At 45.0% G+C, this 24546-nt stretch overlaps 1 protein-coding gene across 1 annotated transcript in view; it reads right to left on the bottom strand.

The window, feature by feature from the left end:
- LOC128711292 (uncharacterized) overlaps window positions 1-24546 on the bottom strand; it is an 87802-nt gene that overhangs the window by 21556 nt on the left and 41700 nt on the right. Inside the window, exon 2 of the mRNA XM_053806159.1 lies at window positions 20181-20766. Within this exon, the coding sequence (XP_053662134.1) occupies window positions 20181-20766 (586 nt within the window). The remainder of the gene's footprint in view (window positions 1-20180; window positions 20767-24546) is intronic.

Raw genomic sequence — 24546 nt, forward strand, 5'->3', positions numbered from 1 at the left:
TTCTTTCAACCATAAATTAAAAAAAAATACATCCGTAACTCGCCCATCCCACCCTGTACACCCTACCCTCCTCCTACCCCGTTCACTGACGGTTAGCTAAAAGCGCAACGCATTAGTACATACAACTTGCACCCAAAGTAATGCCGTTTGTCGTCTGCTTAAAAAATCAATACGCTAAGAGAACATGACACGAAAAATAAAAGAATAAAGGCCACGCGAAGGAGGAGATTATAAATTTTAATACCTGCCGAGGTTTTGTGCACTCCCCTTTCCCCGAGCCACCTGCGAGCTACAAACTGCCGAGGCCCCGATTTGTGGCCGACTCTAGCTTCTTTTTAGCCCATACCGGACCTGTGCTGGCCAGGCCTGAGGTATTGATTCGGTAAGGTGGCTCTGTCTAGAAAGGGGTTTACGGTTACACTAGCTAGTTCACGTTGAGCTCCCGTTGGCAAATGGCTTAAGTTATGCTAGCTGTAGGTCACGGGGTGTAAATCAGATTCAGGTCTGATTTTCCTTTCTTTTTGTTTTTTGTTTTGCTGTAAACCCTTTTTTTAACATGGAAGTGTTGAAACGGTGGAATGATCCACCCAGCCGTTTCAGGAAAAAAAAGTAGAAAGAAACCCCGATGTAATGTGATTACGAGTTTTGCAACTGAGCCTAAGACACTGCCGAGGGGGTAAAACTTACATTCCTTTGGCAGCAGGAGTTGCAAATCTGTTTAAACAAATAAGATTTCCATCGTTGAGTCCTGCGGGTTGCGAGTTCGACGGTGAAGCTTGTTATCATAGCTGGTTAGCCCAGTTTGACTGATTTGTCAATACAATAGTTGTAAGTCCGTAGAGAGTTCATTGTTGAGTGCATTTTTCATGGCTTTTCATTTGAATGTTTCATCACATACCGCATATCTTCATAACTTCAATGATTCAGTAAGGGGAGATTGATAAGAGTATCCGGACACCGGATGGAAAGCTATCCATTTAGAACTCCGATCGGTACGGTTCGAATGGAGATGCAGGAATGCAGCGAAGAACAGTTGCATCAAAGAAGCGTTACGAGTCTTTGCTGTCTTCACAGCAGAAATGCCTTAAGTCGCACGAGATTTCTGCCCCGGGCATACATACCAAGAAGATCCACCATTGTCTTCGGGAACCGGGAAAACATAAGATCCACCCCGTCTGATGATTGGCCGAGGGTCTCTTTGGCCTCCTAATGCCCAATGCCACCGTTCGTTGAGCTGCGTGCATTCGAAAAGCGAATAAAAATGATCTTCTTATTGTCGAAGGGACGATGTCACCTCACCACCGTACTGGCTGAGGTTCGATAGTGGCCAGATAGTATAAGTCGCCCGACTCAACCCCAAGTTTGGGCATCGTAGCGAACGTCGTGCGAATGTATCAAGACGAGACGAGATAAGATTTATTCAAGATTCAATCAAGAGACGCAATCCACCTAGCGAAACGTAAGGAAATTATCTGTCAGAGGTTTTGTGTCACCGTCGTGGACAGCACAAGCTCGGGTCAGCTTGAACTTGTGGTTGGGCGAACAGACGCCATCGTTGGGTAGCAAACGGGGATGGCAATATGAAGGGATGGTGGCTTTCGATTTGACAGGTGCGCCACATTTGCAACGGTTCGGGAATGGGAAATGGAGCGGATGGAAATATTGCGGAAAGCAACAACCAATAGAAGATGCTAAGTATGATATATATTCGTTTAATACTTTATAGGAAGGAAAAGATCTTTATAATTTCTACCCCATCGATTCTCCCGCTACGGGCCAAGTTGCTCTTCTTTCCAATGCACGCTTAAGCCTTCGAAACAGAATACCTTGCCCGAGATGGAGGCTCTTGCGTTGCAAATACTCATCATACACCGTTGTGAACACGCACACACACCGTTCCCGTTCATCGACGCTCAGCTTCAGATCTTAAGACAGCAGTAGCACTGCAGTCGTCTTCACTGTGTAGTCATCGTATAAACACGTTCGTCTATGAAATAAAGCGATCCCAATGAAGCATAAAGGTCTTCTCTAAGCAGGTGATACGCTAGTCAAGACACATAGTCTCCGCCGTCGTACTTCCCCAGACCTCGACCAGTCACCATCAATCGCTGCTGGTTTTGTCTGGTTTGTCCTGCAGGCGGTAGACACCGATTCGGAACGTGTATCGAAGGATTTTCAGCCAAATCCGTCCTCGATGCCTTAATCCTTTTAGGCACAGCGTACGGTAGACAACTAGACCGGGCGCATCTTCGAAGGATGTCCCCGCTCTTTGGATCGTCTCTGTGGCATCTTCAGTGATACCGGGAAGATGACATCCACCCGAGAGGAAGAAACTGTCGAAGACTTTCGGTTGGTATGGATGCATCATGTACCTTCCGATACGGTCCTGGACACAGTCTATACCCGGTTCAAGCTACCAACCGTCGTATCTCCATTATCCCAAGACAAGCTGACGGGATGCAAACGGGTGCCTTTCTTCCCTGTGATGACGATTTCTTTCCCGCAGTGTCTACACTTCGATCATTTCTCAAACGCTGTGAGATAAACTGTGGCAACTGTGTTGGTTTTGTTTGCAAAGTTTGTGAAATTAATTAACTCGTCCATCTTTCCGGTTTTTGCTTACGGCCAGTGGGACCGTAGCAAAAGTGCGTACTTGAAGGGCCCAAACAACTGATTAGCCGGCGTGCGAATGTGACTGACGAGCTGGGTACTGTCAGCACGTTTTTATGTCCGGTTATGGCGGAGGTTGAGAAATGTTGCTTGGCAAACGGGGAAGTTTTGCGAAGTGTAAATATTTATTGCTATTGCGCTGACCGGGGCTAGGATGCTACGGTTGGAACAATATTGACTGGAAAATGAGTTCCCATTATCAGCGAGATTGATTGTTGGCTAAATGTTGATTTGTTTGCAAGCAAAAGTTTCCGTTCGAATGGTTTGACCTTTGGCAGTGTATAATTTTTTTGTGATATAATTAATAAATTATTTCCCCATTTTTGCAACATATCATTTTAGTTTCCTGTAGTCAATCAATTGGTTGGTTGATTGTAAATGTATGAGGATTGATAAACATTGACGATACTTTCGCGTCTAAGTCAGTGAAGTATGCTAATCACTTAGTAATTAATCCATTACATCCCGGGGGTACGAAACCTTAAGCCAAATGGTATGAAGCTTTATATATCTTCTACAAATAATTCAAAACAGAGGGCATGGTCATTATTTTCATTAGGCTATCTTCAGAACTGAAGCTATGTCAAGAACAAAAATTTAATATTTTTTAGTTTAAAAAACTTTACTTTTTCATATTTTTTAAAATTTTTACCAAAAGTATGTTCTATCGGTTGTCTAGTATTATTTAATCACAAATTTGATCTATATAAAAACCCGTTAAAATGCAAATGTAAAAAAAATTTGATTTTTCCTACTCCTTCGATTTTTCTCCTCTTGACTCTACAATACAATTTTTAAATAAGCAAAATTAACTAATAAAACGTTAGTGGCATGAAAAGCGCTCCCTAATTGTCATTCGATAACATTAACAATAGCATGGCCATTTATTTTAATAAATACAGCTGCTCAAAAAGAACATTTTTGCGTATGAAATTTCATAAGTCGAGATGATGACTAGCTCATTCAAGATGTTATCATTCTGGTCAGGGCAATACCACCACGTCCTGCCGAAACAACTGCGGGCAATTAGCATCCTACAATCCTTGGGCTATAAAAATCTCACCAATCAGGAAGCAACTGGTTGGATTAGTAACTCCAGTACTTGGTGCCAAGTAGCACAAAACGATGGCATCGTTTGCTACCCGCTCCTATGCATCGATGCCCGCGTGATAAAGAAGACCGACGAAGTCAGGCGTACGGAATCCATTGCTTCACGCCACTACTGCAAGTCGAAACTCATCCGCCCCCAAGACGCATTGCCGATGTAGAAAAAACTTTGCACGCTTCTTACGCTACCAACGCGTACCAAGGGTACCCCCTTGTACGTTACAAACAAACGGCACCAGCGGCACAGATAGCCGCCCATGCTCCAACGGTTCCTTCATTTCTACCAACCCATGGCACAAATATCATATTTTCCTTAATCTCTAATCCTACTTTATCTTGTTATGGCAGAAACGTATTCCCTTTTTCGGTCCGTTCGCACCGGTCAGCTTTTGCCTACCGTCATCGTTGTGGTTGTCGTGGTGGAAAACCATATTCATATTTCCCCTCCCCACATTTCGCCCCTTCGAACGCGCCACAAATACCGGTGATACCTTGAAGGTTAACCTGGTGAGTGCAATTTGCGAGTGGTAGAGTGAAGCATTCAAGTCAACTTTGTCACGTCCACTCGCAAGGGGACGCCTAATGGTACAGGGCACATTCCGGTGCAGCCAAACATAGACAGTGTAGTGGTGTGCGCGAAATGATCGGTCAATGACGGCGCCTCGAGTTGTTGGATTTATTCGAGCTACAGCCTCGCACAGGGCCGAGAGTCACACAAACGGGACGTAAAATCACACTAATCCCCCGGACTGCTTGCATCTTTCCGTTCGCCACCACCCAACTCTGACAACCCCCTGCTACGCGCGGTGACCTTCGAGAGGTGTAGCGTGATTGTTGGATTTGCAGTTTGCCAGTAACGACTATCGTCTCGTCGCTTCAAGATTGCATCGGATGCTAATCCCTTACCGTGAAGTTTGTTTATGGACGCGCGGATTAATGTGCCGAGAATGGTGCCCGCTTCTGGGACGACGGGTTTCGCCAGTGTGTAATTAGCATCTGGACTGCAATGGGGAAAACAACGCCACGCCGTTAGAACGCGACACTTCCCGGGAGTGGGAACGGTTGCCATCTCAGCATCAACCGATTAACCCTCAACATCGTTAGGGGCGAGATGGGGCCGTCGACAATGTGGAACTCACCCGATTAATCCCATCTCGCACGAGAGAAGCGATCTCAGCGGTCCATCGCAACGCCATACGTATTGCTCTCGTCGATTGAACCCATACTCGGAGAGTGCACCATGAAGCTGAGCAAGAGTTAGAGTTTCGCCTATGTACATAATGTACGCTCGTGCACCACGCGTTCGGTACGCGCGAGTATACAAAACAAACGTCGAATATAGCCACGCAATAGGAAATCGTTCAAGTGGGAACTTCCATTTTGGTATGTGTGTGTGTGGGCACGTGAGCGTATAGCATAGCAGCCATTCTCATCCGCTTAATCTCATCCACCACATCACGGGTGGCTTGTGTTTGCGGGAGGGAAAAAGCGCAACATCCGGCTCACATCCACAGCCCCGGTTTTGGGTAGTTCTTTGGCGTTCGCTCGCTTACATACACCGTCCATCCGTGGCAGGGTGCCGATGCGAACGTGTCCCACCGTCGTTCACTTACACTCACAGCCGCTCATGGGCTGGGGCTGGCGAAGGGATTAACACATACTGGGAATTAGAGCATTAGCTCGTGAGTTTGCCGGATTACTTTTGGTGGGGCAGTTTTTCGCGCTCCGTGCGATATCGCCCAAACGGGTGCACCGGAAATGCGGAAGGTGGCTTCACATACAGTGGGCTTTTTCGGCCGGGGGCTCATATCCGTCCCTTCCCATTCACGAAACAGGAAGTTGTTATGCGGATGAGAGTGTTTTGGATTTCAGGAGTCGGGCGGATGACTCGCAAAGGGACTCTGCCATGTAATAGAAGGTTTTCCATGGGAAGGTCTATGCAATTCGTTAGAATGGTAAGCAATTGGAAATTGGCGCCATTTTTGCAGTTGTTTGAATTGCGATCTTTATTTTTGTGTTAATACGTATAAATTGGAAGTAAAAAGTAGATTTACTTTTTACTTCCATCATCATTATATTGAAGTATTATACCAAAAATATTAAGCAATCATAAGAAAATAAAAACTATAATTGATTATCTAAGTTCAAATGTTGATGATTACTGCGAATAGACCATGTATTTGAAAACAGAGACGCTTCTAATATGCAATTACTAACACCTTAATCCTCATATTCTAATCGATGTCAAAGGCAAAGTGAACTTTCTTCTTCGTGATTCTTAAACCTTAGAATAAGTAGAACCAATTTTAATCCTTACTTATAAACTCATCCCCAAACAAGTTCCAACGCACCTCGGCGTACCACATGATAACAAAAATAACTCTACTCTCACACACATTCACATACGGGTAGGCCACAAAGTTTCCTTTTGGATCAGTTTCCTTGCATAATCCTTCCTCAACGCGGCCCCGGCTGTGACGTCTTCTCCGTATCAGGGTGACGTTTTATAGTTTTCTCAACCGTCACCCATCCGGGAAGCTTCAGCGTGTGTCTGTCTTGCCACTCGCAAACTCGGGCTAGACGGGATGGAAAAGAAAATGCGCCCTCAAGCCTCTGTCTAAAGCTGCTTTAGACCTTACTCCTTCCGATGACTGGTGGGTTGAGGTGGAAAATCCATTTCTTCGACTTTTCTTAAATCCAAAATCTATAAATTCTATAGAATTTTCGACTTAATCCTATCGTCCTGCTTACCACCAGTACATATATACATACACACACACTCGTTCGCTTCTTTCGCTCTCGCAAGTGACGGTTGTCTTCAAGATCGTTTGGCAAACTCTTCACTACACAAACGACCGCATGGTCTTGCTGTCTTCGACTTCCGGCACCATACCGGAAGCGCCAGCTTCACGTACAACAATCGCTACCTGCTGGAAGATTTTTCCCCATTTTCATCTCTCGCCCACACGCTCTATCATGTGCACACGTCTTCTCGGTCGGGTGGTTCATTCCCATTCATTCGGTGAGGTGAAAGCTTTCAGACACATACAAACAGCGAGAGCGACGAAGTACACGGGACGGAGTCGCTTGGTGGTGGGTGATTTCGGCAAATCTTTACTCCACTTACTGGTCCGTCGTATGAATGGCGAAGGATCAGGATTTCCCTTCGCATCTTCCCGATTACCCTCTAGCCGGGTCTGGCAGTATGTACTACTACGAGAATTTATCCCAAAAACCACACCAACCAACTCGAAAGAAACCGGCATTAACGATGTATGTGTGTGTGTACAATACATCGTCCTTTGGTGTGTGAGTAGACCACCATCGCGAGCAACGGATAGACCGAGCGGTCCTCGAAATTCTTCCAAAACAGCTGGCGAAACGGAGACCCGGTGGAATACTGCGAGGGATGGCGGGTGCAGTATCAGTGTTAGGATAGAGATAAAGCTTCTTAAGGATTCTTTCCTTTCTTCCCGGTCCTACATCACACTCCCCAAAAAAAAAGGTAACTGGTTTCCTTTCGGTTGTAGCCGGATATCTTAAGAAGAGGTGAATGGGGTTGGTTTTTGGGGCTGATTTTGTGCTGCCTGCGGACTATTGCTTACGGGGGCGGTAAAAAAGGGATCAACAGACAACGGGAAGATGGTGGGGTGTAAAAAGGGATTTAACTTCCACCCCCCAAAGCCCCCGTTCGGTGCAACGAGCGTAGGATTTTGTGCTCTGATAAATCTCACCCTATATAAAGATTTCGACCACATTTCTCGACCTTGGGCACTTGAAATCCGTACGTCGGAGGATCTAAAGTGAGCGCCAAACGGGATTCTAACTGCAGCTTGCTTCGAATACGCGGAAACGAATGAAAGAAAGCCAAACCCAGGAGAGTTGACAGTTTAAAGAGAGGCCCCCCAGGGTGAAGACAATGGAGTGGAGGCGGGATGGTAGTTTGGTGTGTCGTAGCAGATAAACATAAACCGGAATAAATCACGTCGCACAATCCATTCGCACTCCGTTTGCTTCCGGATTGGGCGGGGGATGAATTGTTCACTGTACTTGCCCCACAGTGTTACACCGCCCCCTGATCTTACATCGAATGAAGGATTCTTTTTCTGCAGCTTTTTTCTTCCCCGTACCATATTCGTTACTCAAGACGTTATACCCTTTCAACAACGGTGGCACGAACGTTTCCTAATTGGGTGACGATAAATCATAAATTATAAGTACACCACTATATTTCTCTGCCGTGCTATTCGTTTCCCCTTTCCAGGGTAGAGGCGGGATGAGGCAAGGAGTGTGCCTGAAACCCCTTTTTCTAGTTCGCATTTGCCTCTTTACTTGCCGTTAAGATATTCACCATTCGATTTCACCGCTCGCATATACCGAGAAGAAGTAAGACAACAAACTTGATCCAAACTTCCACCGCCAGATTAGTGCGTTTACGCGATTTCGATTCTTTTCTACCCAGCTAGAGGAATGATGATAATAATAATAATCCCTCCCTGGTTAAGGGCGTACGGTGCAGTGGGAATTGGCAACACGACCCACCCGACACGAGGCCCGAACAAACGAAATACGCACAACTTAATTTGTTTGTAATGAAAAGCCATCGGCGAATGATGAAGGAAGAACGGAGAAGAAAGTCCTCCGGAAAAACTGACTTCCCTCCATCCCTCCCGCTTGGCACGCTTACCCTCTTTGCTTAAGGGGCGCACTCCGCACACTGATCGGAGGGTTGGAAAAATAAATTGTTATCGTTTACTATTAATTAAGTGGTACGGGCGGGACGCGACAAGAACGGATGTAGTGCTGAAGAGAAAAACCCTTGTTAAGAACACACACACACATGCTACAAGCAGTCCATACCGGTGCGGCAGTTAACATTTTCCCCCTATGTTGTGTAGAACTCGTGATTCGAAAACCATCAGTTGCAATCGCATGCAGCAGACCGGGACGCATTTGGACCGTACGGTTCGGATGATCCCTTACGCTGCTGCCGCTTCTTCATCTCGAACGCGAACGCCACTCTAATCCTCCGGCCTAGCTTAAACTCATCCTATCCGGGTAGAGTGTTGCGGCCAACCAAAGGAGAAAGGGATGGGGATGGAGTGGGGAATGGAGACAACGGCGGCTTGTGTTTATCTATCACTTCGTTCAACGTCAACCATCCGTCAGAAACGCACACCCCATAAATCTCGCTGATGCTTGGGATCGGAAATTCAGCGATTTTGGGCATACATACAACCACGGCTATGGCACACATACATGGGTAGGTGAAGCTCGGGTTTATCCTTTTCCGAAGTGAGTGCGCCCTAACTACTGTCGGAGTAAGAAGAGACGAAAAGCGGGATAAATGTATACGGAGTGTACTATGTTCGTGGATCATCGCGAATACAGTGCGGAACACACCTGCAGCTCCATTTGATGTTGACTTTGTTGACAAAGCACAGTAATAAATTTTACAACTAGGGTTTTTTTTGTAACTGAAGAAGAATAGTAATAATTACTTGATATAGTGGAGGTAAATTTTTTAAATTAATAATAAAGGTAAAGGAAAAGGAAAGCCCATCACTGTATCAACTTTATTCATCACGGGATTGAGCCCAAAGATCAGCCCGTACCCATTCCGTGTGGGAGGGCGCTAAAATCACGCATCAACAGTTCAGATTTCGATTCCGCCTTTAGTCTGGGATTTCCTTCTAATTCTTTCACGTGCATTGTGTTGGGAGTGTGTGTTTTTGTATGGATTTTTCGAGGTTTCGAGGCCCACAAACGGCAACAACCTATCGCGATTGTTTGCGTGACTCGCATTTGCTGCCAAGGGGGAATCGGAACGGTTGTGGGAATGGCATTTGCGTCAAGATGCGTTTGTGTTTTTGGGAAGTTGGGAAAGGCTTCTGTGCCCCTTACGCTTTATGCGAGGGTTATATGGATTAAGGATTAAATGTGGCCCGAACGATGAGATGTACTGTTAAGAAAGTCTGTTAATAGTTGAACAAATTTATGTTGAATTTAATACTGTTTTCTGGCTGAACTCTGTCTGTTTATGTCTAAAATCTGCATGAAAATTATGACCGGTTTTAGTAATAAAATAATACCTCATATCTGAATTTGTACTTTGTACAAATTATCGTTTGTACTTAAACTATAAAGATTTATAAGTAAATAAATATAAGTATTCACAAAATATTAATTGGTAGTGAAAGCAAATGCAAAGTTTTGAATAGTAAATTTACTAAATTTTCCACTAGACTTTATTTCTTAGTACATCAAATACACTGTAAACATGATTAATCTCCCCACTGTCCGCTTGCCTTAATTAATCAATCTCGCTTACGCAGAGTATCGTTCTGTGATCGGGGTTCATGGTTCCGATTCGATACGATTCCATTATTCCTAAGCCCGAACGAGCGTACATGCTCGCCAGCCGTCTTAATCCCGTTGAAGAAGGTAGCGGCTGAAGAAACACCAGCCCAGGGACACAAAAGGCCACAACCGCACCATCCTTGGAGAACCTTGGGACGAAGGATTTCACGGGCCCACTGTTTGCTATCGGCTTAAGACGCAACTCCTTGCACAACTCCTTGCTTATGGTCGTGATACGGCGCGGGCAAAAGGATAAAAAAGGATTGTCGTGGGACGGATGGAACTGGGAAGAGAATGGCAGGCTTGAGAGGTTCGTGAGCCCATACTCAAGCATGAACGCCGGGGACGCCGTGGGTTGAAAAGATGATAAAAAGGGGGAATGACGACAATGGGTCCCGTTGGCCGAATATCCGGCCCTATCATTATCTCTATCCGGACGCGCGCGCTACCCACCGATATTGCACATTTCAGGAGAGCTAACATACGCGCACATAGAAATCCACACACACATCAAGCCACGTGCACATGTATACGGACGCAAACACAAACACGGTGGAATACGGATAATAAAGCCGCGGATCAAGCATCCCTTCGAAGGGGTGATGCGGCCAGCATTCGATCCGCTTTCCAAATCTGCTCACAAACACGCTCACTTTTCTCATCGACTCACACAAAGAACACTGGAAAGGACTGTACGGGCGAAGCGATGGAAATAATATAAATCCTTTATCCCTAATTCTTTATCCTTCCAGCGTTAGGGGATGTATTAAGCGAGTGTAAGTGTGTGTGATTTTTTTTATTCGCCGATTCGCTATATCGCGCGGATTGGTTATGGAAGGCACTAAATGTGTGTTAAAGGAAGAAGAAAGGAATATGTATGTGTGTATGTGTGTCTAGGGTACACATACAGCCAAAAGAGAATTCCATGCGGCGTTCGGTTTGGTATGGTTCCATTCCGACTTGATGGGATTAGGAGTAAATCCAGATAAAAGGATAAAGCATTATTCTTTGCTCGCAAGAGGAAATGTGCCTTTGTTCCCGTTCGTTTCCCTCCGCCTCTGTGCTACTCCTGTATCCTACCCGTCGCATTGCACACATTCACAACTACGTGTGTATTTCATATCAAGCTCGAATATCCTTTTCTTGCTGATATCCCACACATCCTACCGTTTCGATGTGTGCGGCACGAGTCCTTTCGATCCGGATCCGGACAAACTCCGGCAGTTTCCCTCTGGTATGATGTGTGAGATCTTTGTTGGAATATTCCGAACCGTTTTTCCTCGTGTCGTACCGGAGAAGGAAAAGTTTTCCCTGATCCGTTACGTCTCCAAACACACGGCTCCATACCGAATTCCACGCGTCTGCTCTGCCGGACTCCAAAGGATATAAGCGGAGCCGTGGCAGTGTGGCGCACAGAAAAAAGAAAGCTGGGGAAATCCTTCGCACTGAACCGGACGCGGCCGTGGTGAAATGAAAATGCGAACGCGGAGGGATTTATTCCCGGTCTCCCGGCTAAGGATTTACTCACAATAAATCTTATCTTGCGCCCGACAGCTAGCAGAGGGGTACGAAAAAAACCCCGGGATTTCGGATCCCATGTCCATGCTGCACCATGCCCCCTAAAGCCTCCCCGGAGCGATACGATCATCCGCATCCGGGATATGGTATGGGGCAGCTCGAATTTCGGCGAAAATGCAGGTTCGCTTTCTTCACCTTTTTTGCTGGTGCTGGGTAAGGATTTAGCTGAGACGATGGAAAAGCGAATGGATTTGTGGATTTCTTTTCTGGGTCCTACTGCCGTACACACCCACCGTCTGGCACCTGCCACTGGTTGCCAGCCAGCCTGGTGGTGATGGCTAGAGTTTTATTTTTAATCGATACGACGCCAGGCTAGCGCTGGATGGTTGGGTTGAAGCATTTTTCAGGCGGTGATTAAACATTACACTGCCGGTAAAAGCATGAGTAATCTTAAAAGGAACGAAAGAATTAATTCTTTAATGAGAATAATATTTGCAAGAAAAATATTAATTATGTTAAGCGTTGATAATAAGCATTCTTTTAATAAATAATGCATAAAATAAAACAAAGATTTAAAATTTGTAGGTTAAAAAAAAACAACAAATAACTTCATAAATTGTCATATACGAATCTTTTCATAAAACAAATGTAAAAATAGTTCAAAAACATTAAAATACGACAATGTTTAAAAAAAAAGTGCTGTAATATTTGAATGTTGAAGTTTTGAATTTGAAGTGAAACCATAACAGTAGAAACAATATAATAGCAAAGAAAAATCTCCTAATCGAACATAGAACAGGATAGTAATTTTTTTTAGATGTTCGATAAAATTTTAAAAGTATAATGCAATGCCTATAATTAGCATACATTGGTCCCATCATACATGTTTGATATAATAAAAAACACGCTAAATCAGTCAACAACCTTACCCAGTGTGCGTGCTCTAATCTACCAACAACGGCGCTAGGTCGGTGGAATCGGATAAAACGGAGGAATGAATGTCGTCGACACCGACTACTGTTTGGTTGGAAATCTCGAAGAGTGTTTCCTACGCACCGGGGGGACAGTACCAGGGAGCCGGGAAGAAAACTCGGCAAAAAGGATGAAGGATGGATTAAGTCGATCATGTGTGTGCGTTTCTATTTCGAGCTGGCGGGTATATAGAGCCTTATCGAGATGTTTTGTGCTTGCGAAAACGGATGGCAACAAGCAGGATAAAAACCGGGGTGGAAGGTGGTGCACCGGGTCGGCGGGTTCCATTGTATGGGTGGTAACCGGTAGCTCGAGAGATGAGCTAAGACGGAAAGATTTTCCCCTTGCTGGCATTTCTTCCACCGTAAAGCCCACCCGCTAGTGCTAACCTCTGGTGTCGGTGCTTCGGATCCGTTTCATCCGGGCGGATGGGTAGGTGTGTGTGTGTTTGCATGCATGCCTGACGGTTGTGTTTGAGGAAGGATTTAGTCTCATCCCGGTAGCAAACCGATGCGGACCGGGCGAACCGCGCGATCCTTCGCCATTCCGAAACCGAAAGCCATTGAACTAACAGAGAGACGGAGAAGCGCCTGATGTTAGCGGTGCGGTGGTGGATGGCTTGGACGGCAGAACAATATCCTTGCGAGACGTTTCGCAATGGAAGATCCGTGATGCTTCACACGCCGCCAGACTACCGGGAAAGGGGAAGGATGCAGAAAAAGGAAGGGATAACGTTCTTCCTTTGCCTTCCTTCGCCGGAAGTGGGGAGGACCTTAACCAGTAAATCTAAGAACGTCGTCGTTGTTGCCGGCGTCTTGTCGAGTTTATGTATGTTCGGATTAAGGAAATCCTTGAACGAGAGGATCCTTCGCTCTAAAGGCTACCCAACGCGAAAGCCGAATGTTGGAACTTGAATCAGGAACGGACGTCGAAGGGGAAAGCATTGCGGTTAGAGGCACAGGATAAGCGGGGAGAGCATTTGGATTTAGTCCCCAGCATTGCCACACCTGCCCGGTTGCCATCATCTCCGTGATGTCTGCGTGGTAGCTAGAAATGCTGATGATGAAGGTCGGGATTTTGAAGAGGTAAAATCGATACCATTTGATTCTGGCAGGAGCTACGGGGCAGTGTCATCGCTTTTACCACCGTTGGTTATGTCCACATAATACGTGACGTTGGGGAGGAAAAAAACCGCGCGAAAAGAAATTATTCATCACGGCGATGTGCCCCCAGTTCGGTACGAATGGGTGTTATAGGTAAAGAGTCTTTGTTTTTCATGTTGGACCAGGCTGCACTAAAAACACTTGGCAGATTTGGCACAATCACGAGGATTAGAGGTTCAACGGGTTTTCCTGAAGTACCACGAAATATCTCCATTATTGAGTAAGGCCCGGCTGGGTTTTCAAATCCATAGCGAAAAAATAAAAATGCACATACGCCACGTTCCGCTTGGTTCGTATGGATGGATCTCCGGTGAAGATCAGCGTCACACTTTTTTGTCGTTCACTACGATACGAACAACTCCGGGATGCTTCTCAGACGGCACGACCCATCAACAGATGCACCTGCTATGGGGAGCTATCGAGGATTAAGTGTTCGTCCGGTTGTCCCAATACGGCAGCACACCGTACCCGGTCGGTGTACAAATTGTATCCTTTCGGTGTCTCCTCACACTGTGGCCATGGGTGTTTATTCTCTTTATTTTGCCTGTATGAGTGAGTTTTCCAGTCGAGGCTTTTGCTGCCCCGTTGCTCAAGAACATCCCAGCATATAGCTGGGAAGCTTCCCAAGGGAAACTAGGGAGGAAAGCTTCGCGGCTTGCATGGGACCCACGGTGCGATAGATAGACACGTCGGTGCACGAATGCTTGGGTCGGGTTTTATAGGTTAGAGCGACGGTTATACATAAATAAAGTCTAAATCCCCTTTTCATCCATACTCGGGGCCAACGGAAAGGCGTACCAGGCAGCCACCGATGAGGTCACCATTTCGCGATTTCGTTCTCCCGGCTCGGCATTTGTTTCTTGTCCTTGTTTGTTTGAAAGTTCGTGGTTTTTTTTTTGTTGTTGCATTCATTCGTATTGAAAATGTCGAAATGGATGTTAAACATCCCGCGCTATGATCGTGTGCCGCGGTGTTGTTGATCGCAACACGCAATGTACGCCTGATCACCTGACCGGGATGCGTTCGACTCATTCTTCATCGATTCCCATAAATCCTTACGGGGTGCTGGGTCTCACTAGCGCCGGGATTCATTCGCATCAGCTGACGATGATGGTGCTGTGCAAGTTTCTATTCCAGCGCTCCCGAAAGCGAAAGGAACAATCTCTGTCACCTCCATCGGGGCGCGCAAAACGGCCGGTGTCAGAACTTTCACAGACCAGTTTAACGGTCGCGACTCTAATCGCGTTGCTACTGGAATGAAAAACAGAGCAAATACAAAAATGGCCACCGGCATCGGCAGCGCCATCGTCGTTACCTTCTGTGGTGCGCTCCAAACCGGGCGACCATCCGCGAGGTGTAGGCATAATCCCAATTCGACGACCTGTTTTTTGAAATCCAAGAGGATTAAGCACCAGCAGTTTTGTATTTTTTTTTTTATTCGTTCGTTGTTGCTGCGAATGTCCCGGTCCGGGTAGCTATTTTTGGGCCCTGCCAATGCCAACGATGACAACGGTGCGTGAGCATCGACGTCCGACCAACCGGAACCGTACCGTGGTTGTTGCAGTTTGCAGTTGCCGGATTTGAGAAGAGGATTTTCCACCGGGCCACCATGCAGGATACGAACCATTCGCTGTCGCTAGACACGAAAAGGATTGCGCGATGGGATAAATGGTCGGTCGTTTGCGTTGCTTCTGGATGCAGGCGTTGGAAGGCGAGCGTAAAAACGTATAAGATTGATACTCAACGGTGAAGTGCACAGCAAGAAAATAAAAATAAAAATACACAACATTGTTCGTGTTTGTTTTGTATACTGTAACTGTTTTCTAACGATTTTGAATATTTTGCATCGTCAATATTACAGCGCACCTTGCTGTTGTTGTACGTCAACAACGAAGAGATCCTGTATCAGCTTCTGATACGAATCTCCGAAACAAATACATATAGCAGAACCAACTCAGAACAAATCCGTTTCCATTTAGTTCAATCTACCTCTTGGAATCCCTCGGTGCGCTATCATGTCCATTGCTCCGACCATCGAATAGGGTATGTTATCATTTTTCCGCGATTTTCCCCGAGGCGCTAAAATGCAAATAAACGAAAAGCGGGAACAGTATCCGAATAATGATACCGGATCTAAATCTCGTTCATCCGTAGTGTCCATTCAAGGCTAGCCACACACACACACACACACACACACACACACACACACACACACCAATCGGTAAGGTATCGTCGTTGCTCTGTAAAGAGTGTTTGCGATCCAAATGCGTACGATCAAACGGCCTTCGAACGATCCAAAATTGCTTCCACGCTTACCGGTGGTCAATCGATTAAAACTCCCAACTGACCGGGATGGCAAGCGCGAATCCTTCTATTCGCGCGATTCTTCTACGAAACACGACTGTCGGCTTCTATGCATTCGCATTGACCCGGTGACCACATAGCCAGCGAAAGCGCTCAGTTATGGGCGGAACGATTTTTCTAAATCCTGCTAAAATCTAGACTCACTTCTGTGTGCGTGGAGGAACAAACTCGCAGAAATAATTTGAAAAGTACAATTTTACAACTCGTTGTCGATGTAAGGATTAAATCACTTCCGGCAAATGATGAAACGATGGGTTACGAAGGTTTATTGTATGTTTTCTTGTTGTGTAACAAAGTTTAACTTAAACAGACCCAGATTGATATGATGTTCATTAAAAAGTGGCAAATTATTGTGAAAAAAAATTACTAGTTGAATTTAAGTTTGTAATGGATGGTACGCGTTCAATGAGTAGAGTTCCACTAGTAATTTGCCTTTGGTTTCGTAAATAGAGCCAATTTAATATGTTAGTAAGATGTACCGAATACTCAGTGTGTTGCAAACAAAATCAGTAAGGTTACTAAGGAGATACGACGTTGAGTTCGCTTGAATACTCTCAAATTAACGTGTGCCGGATACCCCCAATCAATGCACCATAGCGACCTGTCCTTTTACCTAATCGTTCAGTTTGTGCTTTGTTTGCGTTTACCATCTCAATGCTTCAAGCAAGCAAAACGATTGAGTGGGATTTAAAATAAACGTAACGATTATTGTTGATGGATTACAGATCGGGACTAAAGGAAACAGGTTGAAGGTGAAGGAGTAGAGAGCATGTCGTTCATTCAATTGTATTTATTAACCAACGGATTATGCTCAATTAGCGTACCGCCTTTTGCATGAATGAAGAGTATTAACAATACAAAATGCACCCATTAGTACAACACTCACATCGCCTAATTGAGCGATGGGTCGAAGATTGAGATGCGATAAAAATTGTCGGATGATGTAAGCTTTGCAATAAATCGTACCCGATACAGAACAAACTTACTTCTATTTAGCCAACTACGGTATCAACTGTTCTTCCGGCACCGTACGTGACGGGCTCGAGCATCAGCACGTGTTTATTTGTCCATTTCGTGCTCTTTGATGTGTACTGCACTGCCTTACCGACAACGACCGGTGCCGGAAGAGTAAATTGATATCCGGGGAATAGACCGATTTACACAAGGCAGTTCAATTCTTCATCCGAAAAAAGGTGGAGCATATGCAGATTTACCGCACTAATTGATAGCATGGCGTTAGAACCTTCGGTATTGGAGAGTTCGTTGATCTTCTGACGATTTTTTTCACGTTTTGTTCGTGTGTTTGTGTGTTCCAGCCCGGGGTTGATGAGCAAAACGATGCTGCATGATGGTACGTTTACAAAAGCAGCCGAACTCCCTGGATTTAGAGGATCTTCATCCGCACGCATCGATGGATAACGCATCTTCAAGCACCGAAGGGCACGTAGCATGCAGTTTTCGGAGCGCTCCAAAACACTGGATGTTGCCCTAGCCGGGAATTCGGCAAAACGAAGCATGCTTTTGTGCTGGGTGCTCGTGTTTATCGAAGGATAATACCCTCTTTTCAACAGCGGCAACCCAGGCACGCACGCAAGAGCTCGGGTGGCATATCACATCACGCGTTTTTGATAGGTTTACCCCGATATCGGACGTCATCATTGTGGATGGAAGGATAATGATGATCACCATGGTCGCCAGTAACGCCGGAAGCTTTGAAGGTGATCAGTATAAAATCATGTATTCTATGTGGCAAGGCAAAGGGGCAGGCGATACATCGTTGGAATGGAAATCAGATACAATTAATTGAGATCTTTTAGCGTTTTTTGGTGCAATCGAAGCAGATTTTTATTAATCTCCTTCGCTATAATTTATGTAAATCATCTTTTCATTGCATGATGCGCTTTGATTGGTTACGTTTAATGATCTAAATGTTGTTGGTTTGTGGTGTGCACTTTAATAAGAATATTTTTTGATTGATGATGAGGATTTTTTAATCTTTTATATTTTGTGCATTAAGTTATACAAGTAAATCTTCATTTATATTTTCATTATGACTACTTCACCTAATGTCAGATATGTTTAAATAATATCCTTTGGCCAACATCGAACCAATTGACATCCACACACACAAATGCCTGGAATTTTATTCCAAACGTACTGTTGATGCAATTGCTCACTGTAATGCCAGAGCCTGTTTACATGTTAGTGGGACATAACTAGTCCCCTTTCAAACTCAATACCAGTAGAGCGGATAACAATGAATAAATCCTGCGGAAATAAATAAATCGTGGATTCAATTTCGAAAAGCATTTCAATTAATCAAACTCGCCCGGCCTGCCGGAGGATTATGGGAAGAATGGGAAAGTCCATGCTGCGATTAAACAGTGCCCGGTTAAGCATTAGGAGTAATAAGAGTATAATTGTTCGATATTGGACAAAGTTATTCGGTTAGTAGCATGTTCGGGTGTAATTATAATTTAGTTTTATTTCAAATCATATGTTTTATATTACGTTTTGCAGCAAAAACGGATTTCAACAAATAAAATCTTCCACCTCAACTACAGTGTAAACGCATAATATGCTAGTCTGGGAAACAAAACTGATTCATACCCTGAAAATAAAACCCCCGTTCGGGATAAAACAGGGTGGCAGAGTGGTATGAATTCTCTACTATCTCTTACCCAGGTCCAGCTCAATCCATTAAACTATCCTATACGGGAATTAGTTAGTTCAACAGTTTTGCCAGACTGACCTCTCCACTTTTTACGACCTCGAAACACGGGCAAGTGTGATACTCGACAAACACACACCTCCAACCTACACTAGCCCATTCTTTCACCAGTTCCCCAATGGCATGTGGGTAAGTGAAAAGCGACGGTCTGGAAAGCCCAAGCCCGAGCCCGCGTCATAGGCGCGGGTGATGCGTGATTTTACCATACCCCACAGCAAACCCTCACAGCGAGACTTTAATCTGGCCTCGGAGGTCTCGCGCTTAGCGCATTGGTGTTTTATATGTATTTAACGGATTATGCGCTACATGGAAGCCAGCATAGGCAACCCCATGCTTGCACACTCCCCAAAACCTTGCACGCGCCTACATTGTTGTTGTCCCGAGCGTACGGACGTGTTGTTGGGTGCGCAAAAATTTGTACCCAGAACAGCAGCTCAGGACATAGAGCGGGTGGTCGTAGGGTGTAGGACCGCTGTCGCTTTTGTCGAAACTTTGCAGCGCGTTGCTCGGTGTTTGGGATTTGAGGATGGGTCATAATTTAAAAGATCACGCATCGATGTAATCCAGGAAGTTTGGGGATGTAGAACACACCTGGTGGAAGGGTGTGTGATGTATGGCGAAAGGGAACGAAAACAGGGATGAATAAAATCGTAAGAAGATTAATTTAAAGCAGTAGTATTCGCGATTCGATGTTCGATGATAGTATTCGATTCGAGCCCTGCTCGTGCAGCTGACACAAAATGAGAGCAATTATGTGACACGAACTGGAACTCTTCATTGATCAATGGAATATGCATAATTTTAGCAGTGCTTTGAAATAGGAGTTTGAAGTATGAACCCAGCAGAGCTTTCGATGAGGTCATATTAAATCATTACAACAAAATGCTTTAAAAGATTATTCTAGGTATTAGGTCTTTTTTTATCAAATTAATTTTAAATCACTGCTATACTAACTCTTCCAATCAGACAACAAATTAATTTTCAAAATCAAAACATTGCCACGTTTCTGCGGTTGATAGAAGAGTGCGCTCGAATTAAACAGCTCTTCAACAACAACCAAAATAAAAAAAAAAGATAGCATTGCAAAGGACTCCCGCTTAACCACCGATTTGTGGACATTACTTTGCCAATTGCCACTCGAGGTCGAGTCACGAAATTAAAATTGCCCCCAGGGAGCGCGATGGTGCTGATAAATTGTTTAATATTTTAAATGGAGTTTGCCTGCAGCGAACCCTCTTCAAACATCAAACGCCGCCAACTGGTACGCTGTTGAATGTTTGTGCACTACTACTCACCGTTCACTTTGCTGAAGTCAAAATCCTGCCTCCGATCCTGCATGGCGGCGGCGGCTGCTTGTACGGCGGCTACCGGTGACTGTAGTATGGTCCGATCGATGTGTGGACCATTGACGGGGTTGCTATCACGGCTGGCCAAACCACCCGGCCCGTTCGGACCCGGTCCGTTGTTTTCCGGCGCCGTCAGTGAGCTCGAAACACTGATGCGTGGCGTTACGGAGCGATTAACGGTGGCAGCGGCTGCCAGAAGAGACTGTGACACACTGATGGCTGGATGGAGGTTGGTCGCGAGTTCTACGCGCGATTGTCCGGCAGTGGGGGCGTTGGTGGATGATCCCGTCGCACCATTGCTGGGTGCCGGTAGGTGATGGTTGGCGGAACCGTTTACATCGGTTGATTGGGAACGATCTGCTGGTGGGTCGGCGGTGCTGCTATTGCTGCTGACCGAGGAGGACGAGGCGGCCGTGCCGGATATTGCCTTTGGGCTGGACATTTCTGCGTCTCGTTCGGTAGTGTGTGACGGGGATACTGGCATCGATGAGTCCTTTTTGGGAGATTTGGAACGCGTAAGGGCAAGAGCTTGCGTCTGAAAAGGGAAGAGAATAAGAAAGTTTTGATGAGTAATGAGCAATCCAAAGCGTAATATTTATAGTTTATTTATAGTTATTTCTAGGGAATAACTTACACAAAAATATTATAAACCGGAAGAAAAAAAAATCAATTCAATATATTTAAAAATATCAAAGGTATAAGTAGTCACCCTGATGTGGAATCGTACAAATTGATTATGCAAAGGCTTTTTAAATCAAGAAAAAAAATCAACAAGTATTCCAGAATTATCCAGAATTATTCCAGTTTCCAAGGGTTTCCAAAAGTAGTGAATGTTGTGGTTTTCGCTTATTGGCAGTAATTCATGCTTCGAACTTCTATTTGTTTATTACAAAAACAAATTATTCATTTTTTTCACCCAACAGTAGATCCAAATACTTAACCCGCAATCTCACTAACCCCTTTTCCTCTGCGACCGTCTGAACAAAATCAGTTTCAATTAAGTTAACAAATACCACCGTCCGTTCTTCGATGCTCCCTGTTTGCACCATTTGGTTGACCTTATGTGCATGAAATCGATCGAAATTCCAAAGCACCAGAGATTGAGAGAATGACGGCCAACTGACACCGACACCCGTTAGCGTATCGGTGACCAGGCGCGAACGATTTCTGGGTCGGATTGATTGTTGGACTAGTTTTAGAGATGGCGCGAAACGTCATCCTGCCATGATCGACGATCATACGAATTAAGTCTAATCGGGAACGCGCCCTGGAATGATGCGCTCTCGGTCCGATAAATTGACCGATCGATTAGAATCACTTTGCAATAGTGAAGCTCCATTTAAGGAAGCATACGGAATAATCTTACGATTTTGGCGTGTGACGTACATTGTGATAGAGCGACTTCAATTAATGTGTTTATATTTTCACCGTGGTGATCTGTTGAATGATTTTTATACTGTGGCTTTGGTTTTGTAACGCTAAATCCTCCATTTAAGGCTTGCCACGTGCAGTTCGCCCTAATCTACTAATGTTGCCGTGCATAAAATTTCATGAATAATCCGCACCGTAAGTGGACAGGCCTGTTTTCTCTTTATTCTCTTCACATTCTTGTTATAGAGGCGTACACTCCAATCGTACTATCGGGCCCATCTCATCGGGTCAATCGATGTTAAGTAGTGGCCGCGGAGCAAAACGGCTTTGACCATAATTGAATGGGTGGAGAAGCCGTAACGCTCGTGCGGACGGCGTTGAAGTGTGGCTTCTGTAAAAGATCAGTAGATCGGTAGGAAGATAGTCATCGCGGGCGGAATGTCGTCTCAAGAAGGTGTTGGCTCGCCTAAAGTCTCTGGTTATTGAGACATTGAGTTTTAAATGCTTCATTTGTTTTGTCATCAAACAAAATATTTAAATCTTCTTCTACCTACTATCTATGCTACTTCTATATACTAAATACGCTATTTAAATTTTTGATAACACATTAATTTTGGTAGTAAACATTGCATAGAAATTATCCATAACATTTTTCACACAAATCATATAAATTTCCAACCCATTTGATCATCACCACGGACAATCGCACACCGAACTAGGCTGGTCAACTTTATTTGCCTTCAATTGGGATCAACTTCTCGAAATGGTACGATCGCATCAATGTCAACCGACCATTAGCTCCACCAGCTGGCTGACGACATTCGAACTGTCCGATCGAAGCGGCTTGGTGACGTACAGACTTGCACCGAGACGGCCGGAGATGGGTTAAGATTAAGATTAAGCGCCATCAGGCGTCCGCAACGCTGCGTTCCAAGACGCTAAGGGGTGAATGAAGGAGATGGTGACGCTTTCGGGCAGCCATCTGTGCTCCGCTTTTCGGAACAGCACTAGACCATTGTCTAGCTAATTGTAGCTATTATCACCATGCTTGTCGGTTAGCCCCATGAACATCTCGCCGCGTGTTTGTTCGCAATGTTTGCTGTTTACTTCTGTTCTGTGATGATAAATTTATCCGTTTCTGCTACTGTTTTGGATGAATGTTTCTTTTTCTCTTTTCGTCTTCTGTTCATTTCGTCCGTTTGACCCTTTTGTGTTGCCGGTTTTGTAAGCTTCACTCATCCCCAGAGGGCGCTAACAGCAAAGTAGCAATTAATTGAAGGACAATTATTTAAATAATTTTACCCCGTCAAGGGTTGATACGCTGCGGTACAGCAGGACACTGTCGGCGATGCAGGTTAAACATATGTTCTCTGCCATGTTCCGTCCGCAAGGAATGTATGATCCAAAAAAAGCGAGAGAGAGAGAGAGAGAGAGAGAGAGAGAGAGAGAGAGAGACACACATACAGACCAAAACTAACAACCGGAAGGTAGTTTGAAAAGGGCTAAACCCTCATCCGTGAGGACGGCGTGCAGCGACCGCAACATGAAAACTGAAAACTGCAGCCGAAAGATGGTCGGTTACACGGAATAAGGGTGACACAATATATACAATTGTGCCCTAAAACGCACCTATGCAGCGCGAGTCATCCTGCCGATGCATCCTTTCCTGTTCTGTTTTCCCAGTCATCTTCGCACGGGGTGCATCCATCCGTTCTAAGCAGCAGCACTAGGCAGATTGCAACATAATAAACGTACATGAGACCTCATAAAATATCTCATCGGAACGTTTGCATGAGGGACAATTATGTGGCACTTCCTTTCGCTGCAGCACCAGCAGGGAACGGTGGAATAACGATCAAAAAGTGTGTAGCAATAACAACGCATCTCGAAGGATACCGCAGAAGGATATCGCTTCGTTCGCATGCATAAAGGGACAGAATCAGACTAAAAGGATAAGGGTGGTATGCAAAACAAAACAAAAAAAATCCCCCAACATCATCCTTCATACACTAGCCACACAACAAAAGGACACCCGACCGAAACGGGTTGACAATGTCTCACTCTCACTATCGGGCAGCAATGAATCGAACAAGGCGTATAGTGAAAGGACACTAAATTGGTGGGTTTTGTTGCGCAAGCAAAGGTTTTTTTGCACTCAATTCCCAAAGAGAACAATGTTACGGAAGCATGAAGTGAGAGAGATAGTGAAAGAGAGAGAAAAACAATACGGGTTTGCTCACTGCACAAAGAGTCAACAGAGACATTCCACAGCAACCTGTTGCATCGTTATGTAGTGGCCTTTTTCCGCAAGATGTTCTAGACCCTTTTTTGTCACCCCACGTTAGTGCTATTATGTGTTCGTGTGTTTGATGCCAAATTTTTATGGCCGTGCCGAGCGGCCAAAAGGTAACATGCGGAGTGCCAAAAGTAGCGCGCAGTGCAACGCGGCTACGTACACACCTCACAAACGACATTTAGTTTTGCTGCTTACCTTTGGTTTTATGTTCTCGGTTAATGTAGGATTAATTAGACGAGCTTTTGATGATACCGGACGGAAGTGGTAGATGAGGATGATGGTGAAGGAGAGGATTTTCAGCCCAAAAGATCGCGCACCATGTTCGTAAACTGGTGCAAGTGCAACTGCAACCGGACATGTTAAAGTTGCGTCGCGACTAAGACGGGAGACTGCATTTCTACACCACACCAGATGAACACATTAAACTTTTCAACACCAAGCCCGAAATTATGATCGGTAAAAGGGTGAAGATTTAATGTGCGGGACATCCTGTGTGTGTGTGTGTGGCGAGTGGACATTGAGCGAAAAGGTGCATGGATGGTACTACCGGCGGGAATAATTTTAATGAGCCGGCTGTAAGTGTATGTTGGTTTTTTATGTCGAATTATTCGTATTAATGAACCATTGCTGCATCCCAAAATACAGGCG

Source organism: Anopheles marshallii, chromosome 3 (genome assembly GCF_943734725.1).
Source record: "Anopheles marshallii chromosome 3, idAnoMarsDA_429_01, whole genome shotgun sequence".
Lineage (NCBI taxonomy): Eukaryota > Metazoa > Arthropoda > Insecta > Diptera > Culicidae > Anopheles > Anopheles marshallii.